The sequence below is a fragment of the Neophocaena asiaeorientalis genome, unplaced genomic scaffold (assembly GCF_003031525.2).
Source record: "Neophocaena asiaeorientalis asiaeorientalis breed wild unplaced genomic scaffold, Neophocaena_asiaeorientalis_V1.1 scaffold280, whole genome shotgun sequence".
NCBI classification, from domain to species: Eukaryota; Metazoa; Chordata; class Mammalia; order Artiodactyla; family Phocoenidae; genus Neophocaena; species Neophocaena asiaeorientalis.
Window position 1 is genome coordinate 3,727,395 of NW_020185321.1, and position 5,920 is coordinate 3,733,314.

The 5,920-nt window shown below is 60.0% G+C and overlaps 1 protein-coding gene across 1 annotated transcript in view; it reads left to right on the forward strand.

The window, feature by feature from the left end:
- Positions 1 to 2,765: 2,765 nt before the first annotated feature.
- Positions 2,766 to 5,920, forward strand: part of CHST8 (carbohydrate sulfotransferase 8) — a 66,451-nt gene continuing 63,296 nt past the window's right edge. Inside the window, exons 1-2 of the mRNA XM_024734112.1 lie at positions 2,766 to 2,783; positions 4,198 to 4,339. Coding sequence (XP_024589880.1) covers positions 2,766 to 2,783; positions 4,198 to 4,339 — 160 coding nt within the window. The remainder of the gene's footprint in view (positions 2,784 to 4,197; positions 4,340 to 5,920) is intronic.

The window sequence follows — 5,920 nt, forward strand, 5'->3', positions numbered from 1 at the left end:
GAGCTGGAGGCGCAGCCCCCTCTGCTGCCCTGGCAGAACGCTTGGTGCCGGATTCAAGGTGACGGCAGTGCCTGGCTCCGTTCTCCTCAAGTTGCCATAGCAGCCTGTCTCCCGATGAGCAGCTTCTCCTGGAACCCTCAGCCAGGAGGGACGTCATTCTTCGCTCCTGCTTCACTCCTGCCGGTTAGAGAAGGAGACTGACTAGACAGAGAACTTTCCTGAGCCCGGGGTCTGCACACCAAGTGAGTGCACCCAGTGGGCATGTGGCTGGATGCTGCCTCCAGCGGGACACAGAGTCCTCTGGGTGACTGGGGTGAGTGTCTGCCCCTTGGAGCGTCCACAGCCAAGTGTGTCCTTGGAGCCGTCCGTCCGTCTGCCTGCCGGCCCTTCGCCACTGGAGGTGCGTGTGTTTTGTTGGCTGAATTCCCAAGTCCTTGCTTGTGCCCTGAAGTGAATTTTCTAGAGACGAATTTTTAAATCAGATAAATAAGGAAATAGGAGAAATCCTTGGCCCTTCCCTGTGTCCCAGGAGGTGTTTACAAGATTAATTGGATTTCTTTTTCTTACCGTAAAAATTGGTGATGCCATTCAGGCCTCAGGGAGAGAGAAGCCGCTGGGAGCGCTAGGAATTGTGAGGGGGGCAGGACCTTCTGAAAACTCAGCGGGCTGTTTATTTTTCTTGCCTCACCCCTCCCCCTTCCACCCCCAGTTATTTGAATTTTCTTATTGTCTGTTGGCCTTGGAAGGGAAGCAGGGAAGTAGGGGAGGGTTTTCCACTTGTCGTCGGAGCCGAGGGTGATGCAGTCCGTGCTGAGGGTGCACCAGTCCTCCCAGCTGGGGGCGGAGGCCTGTGAACGTGTTTATGGGCCCCCGGGCAGCCCGGGCCCAGCCTGTGGTAGAGTGTGGTGTCCCCTTCCCAGGCAGCAGCTCAACTCTCTGGAGAGGGAGACAGCCTCTGGACAGCTCTCCCCACGGCCTTGAAAATAACGTGTGACTTGGAAGACAAGGACCCTCACGGGAACAGTAGTGGATAGGATGTGCATACCCTCTGGAGTGTCTGGTGGTCCGCTGGTGACCTCTCAGCTACCTCCCTTTAAAGGAAGGACGTTCCTGTGGATAATGTGATGTTGGCCCCCTCCTGGGGCACTGAAGACCCAGCCAGACTGCGAACTAGTCTCCCAGGAGGGGAGGCACGCTAACCTTTGATTCTTATTCACGTGGAGCAGGGAGTTAGCCAATCAGATGGTCTCTCAGTGAGAGCCCCCACTGGGAGGAGTGTCGCGATGGGTCTGGGCAGGGGAAGCCAAACACAACTCTAACACCAGCTTCCCTGGGCTGCTGGGGGAAGGGGCTTATATTCTCTTGGGGGCCAACAAAAAAAAGAGTCACTGAAATGAGACACTTGAATGGGTGACGCTCCTGCCACAGTGAAGGTGCAGGTCCTGGGGCTGTGTTCTCTTCTCCCCCAGATTTGGGGGCGGGGATGTGGTCCTCATCCCGGCTCCAGGCACATGGGCTGCTGGAGCCTGGCTCCACTGGGTGGACTTGGTTTGGGCAGGTTCAGAAACAAGCGAGGACAGGTCGTGGCTGCAGGACAAGGGGAATCGATACTGGCTTGAACGGCGACGGTGTGACAGATTAGGAAGAAAAAGGGACTGACCAGCTCTCTGTACTCACTTCTGCAGGGCCAGCCGCTGTACAGACAGTGCGATGATGATCACATGTGCGTCTGAGTCCCCTTTTCTCATCCAGTAGAGCCTCTGGGTCGAGATGAGGCAGCTCTTTATTAGCTGTTTAACCGGGCCGCTGTGTACACTGGCCATCAATTTGCCATCCTGTCGTCCCGCCTTCCTCTCTCCTTCCCTCTCCCCCTCCTTAGATCAGATCAGCCTCCTGGCCTCGTGTCTGACTCTGCAGGCCGGTGTGGCTGCAGGAGGTGTGCCAACACCATGGCCAGCATAAGCTGGGTGTCCTTACAGCTGCGGCCTTGCTTATAGGCTTACCTGGTGGGTCCTGCACTCAGGGTCTGTCTTCACTGAGGGAAGGGCCTGGAAGACCACAGGGTGCCGGGCATGCCGTGGGCAGCGCTGAGAGTGGCCTCGTCCTTTCCCGGAGCCTGGGGCCTGCGCTCTTGCATCTGTGTCTTTGCAGGATGATGAGCCAGGTCCCCAGGACAGTCCCATCTGGGGCAGCCACGGAGGGGGAGGCCACAGCCCTTCATGAGGGGCTTCAGGGTCTGAGCCTTTGGGGACACGTGGCTACCCATTTTCACCCACCGCAAGCCCAGGGTGGGAGTGTCCCTGGTGATGGCAGGAAGCAGCCATCTTTCTCTGCGGCAGGGGGCCACTGCAGCGAGGTCAGGGCCAGCTAGAACCCCAGAGCCAACTCCAGAGGCAAACCGAGCCCGGCTCAGCACTGCCTCCCAGACATAAAAGCTGGGAGGCCGTGGGAAACCCCTGCTCGGGTCAGCCCAGAGAGCCCGGCATTCACGCACGTTCCCGTGCGTGGAGGCCTGGAGCAGGTTAATTAAAGTTAACTGAGTGAAAAAATAATTACAGAGACTGTAGAGGGGAGAAACCTAAACCTGTAATTTAACTCCTCAGCCTCAGAGCTTTGCTGAGCACTGTCTAGTCCTTGGGAATCTGTCTGGGCAGGGGAGGGAGGGGCTTCTCTTAGTATCACTTCCTGCTTCGCGCCCCCCAGGTTGGATGCAGAGGGGAAAAAGTTAGGGTTTCCTCCCCCAGCACCTGGGTGCCAGGTCGGAGATGGGTTCCCTGACCAAGGTATCGCACCAAGGAGACCCCGGGCAGGGACCATCCTTGTGCCGAGCAGCACATCTGGTCTGGGGCCCCATCGGCCACCCAGCTGTGCTCTTGGAGGCTGCTGGGATCTGCCCACCTGGCCTCAGCCTCCCTCAGGCGCTACCCTGTGCCAGGGAGGGGCAAGTTCCCAAGGGCTCCTTGGGTGGAAAGAGGGTGGTATCCCTGGGCCCGGGCGGGTAGGACCCAGTGAAGGTAAGGGGACCCAGTGACAGCTTACTGGGCGGATTCCCCTTCCGCACCTGTCCCACCCCACCAAGCCCCGCCCCACTGCAGAAACTTACATCCTTCCCTTGGGCAGATGGCCTTGGGGCACCCCCATCTTTTTTTTTTTTCTGGCCACACCGCGTGGCATGTGGGATCCCAGTTCCCTAGGCCAGGGATCGAACCCACGCCCCCTGCAGTGGAAGTGCGGAGTTTTAACCACTGGACCACCAGGGAAGTCCTGGGGTACCCCCATCTTGACCCACAGCCTGGCCCAACCGATGTCACTTGGTTGGTACTGGTGTATTTGCAATTTCTTCTACTTCAGGAGGAACGAGGGTTGGGACAAGCCACGCAGGCATGCTCTGGGTCTGCAGCGGCCAGAGCAGTGGGGGTCCATCTGCAGGGACACAGCCTCTGAGCCTGGGGTCTGTCAGATCTGGGTCTGGCTGCTCCGTCTCAGCTCCAGGCCCCAGGGCTTTGAGAGCAGGGACAACCGTGATCTGGCCAGAGCTTCAGCTCCTGCAGGTGTGACTATCCAGTGGAGCCTCGGTCCCACCAGCCCATCCTTCAGTCTGTCAGGGAGGGAAAGCTCTGGCTGGTGGGGGTGGGGAGTCACTCAGTCCCTGACATCCTCTGGGCCTGGGAGGCTCCTTCTCAAAGCCTCCAGTTCCATGGAGACCCTTGTCCCCAGCACCCTGTAAACAGGAGCCAGGGCAGAGAGAGACCCAAGAGCTTTTCTGTCCACCAGGCCAGTTGCGAGGGAGAAGGACCCAGATTCCTGCCTGGACATTGCAGGGGTGTGACCGCTGTCCCCAGCTGTGGGTGCTGGGGCTCCATCCTGGGCTCCCCTGGGCAGGAACTGGGCAGTGTCTCTCTCCATGGATTTTCTAGGGGTGCAGATACAGGAGACCCTGGCAGGAAGCTGGTGTCTTGGCCACAGGTGGTGACCAGGCTTCCCTTCACCTCCTTGGGCTTGAAAACGTGAAAGGGACGCAGCTGAGTAAGGGTGGAGGGATCCAGGATTACGCTGGTCAAGTGCAGCGACTGGGGCCCTGGGCCTCAGTGATGGACTGTCTTTCTCCTCTGCTGCTCCATAGACCGTGGCCTGATGGACACCTGGTGTGGACGATGAGGGAAGAACGCGCCTCCCACACCCGAGAGGTGACCCCAGAGCGAGCCCCGGACGACCCCGCGAGCAGGAACGATGCGGCTGGCCTGCATGTTCTCGTCCATCCTGCTGTTTGGAGCCGCAGGCCTCCTCCTCTTCATCGGCCTGCAGGACCCCACAGAGCTCGCCCTCCAGCAGGTGCCAGGTGAGCCCTCACTCTCCGCCCCGCCGTCTGCTGGCCCCGGCTTTCCCGCCCGAGGTGCAGCTCTCCGCGCTGCTCTGGTGCCAAGGCAGGGGTCCTGGCCTCAGGGTGGGCACACAGTGTCTGTTGTCAGACCACCAGCCCCAGGGTTCTGGCCTCTGGCCTCTGGCCTGTGCACTCTTCTGGGGAAGGACAGCCAGGCTGCCCATCACTCAGCTGCTCACTGCCTTTGGTGAAACCCAGATTTAAGGAGGATTCTGTCACCTCTTGGGGTCTCTTCCACATGGTCTCGGATACCCGAAGATGAATGCCTTCTCCCTGAGCCCGGGCCTCCCAAATGGGACTCTGATTCTCTGCCCAGCCCTGGGGACCCCTCGAATTCAGGGAGGTCTGGGTACCTCCTGGCTTTGTGAAGCTGAGGTGGCTCCTGCTGGCCCCCCACCTGCTTCCTCCTAATGCACTGGAGGGAAGTACCCTCCCTGACTCAGAGGTGAGTTGGCAGTGAGGGGAGAGCAGGAAGGACGGTTCTGGAGCCTCGGGGTGGTCCCAGAGGCCCTGTTAGGGGAGGGTCCGTGATGACAGCCCTCTGCTCCAGGACACGAACAGAATGAAAGAGGTGTGGAGGCTGGGGAGTTAGGCAGAGGGATTCCTGTACCATCCTTGCCCACAGCCCATAGCACAGGAGTGCGGGACATGGCACAGGGGCCCCTGGCCCTGAGTGCGGAGGGCTCTCAGGCCTGCAGCCTCCCCGCCCAGCACCCCCTCAGCCATGGCTCACATGCTCAGGGCAGCCTGCACCCAGGCTCAGACTGGGGGCCTGTAGGCAACACGCGGAAAGGCAGAAGAAGCAGAAGGAGGCCAGAGCTGGGGCCCTGGGCCTGGCAGCTGCTATCAGAGAACCTGGTGGGAGAGGCTGATGAGTTGATTCTCTCATCACAGCGAGTCAGCTAGAGGCAGCCCCGGCGCTGGGTCTGCAGGAGACAGTGGGTGAGTCAGTGGGGCTGACTCACGCTTGGGCCGGACCCTCCTAGCGGGTGGCTGTCGAAAGGGGTCTGGCTGCTTCCTGGCTTCTGGAGAAGCAAAAGCAGGGGCCCATGACCGAGTTGGTCCTCTGCGGAGACCTTGCAGCCTCACGTGAGCCCCAGAGTGGCCGGCTTACTGTGTCAGTGGAACCGGGCTCCACAGGCAGTGCCCGCAGGGACACTAAGAGTTGGTCTCTGCAGTTGTGGGTTATATATGCAGAAGCGAGCTCCCAAAAAAGGGCCCTCAGGCAGGGCTTGGGGTTAATGGCACCGTGTATCCTCGGCACAGATCTTGGTGAGTACGTGTGGTTGGAGCACACGTGGGCAGAGCATCTGCGTTCTATGGGACGAGCCTGGGAGAGAAGGCATGAGTGTGTCTGTGGTGTCCACCTGTGTATCCCATCCATGGTGTCCTCTGGAGACAGGTGTTATTTTCCTGGGAGGGCTCAGGGTCTGGTGGCCACGACACCCCCCCCACCACCGTGCTGTAGCAGCTGGCAACGCAGAGCCCTTGCCCCTCATTCTTCTGCAGACGTGGCTTCCTGTCCTCCCCGCCAGCCAG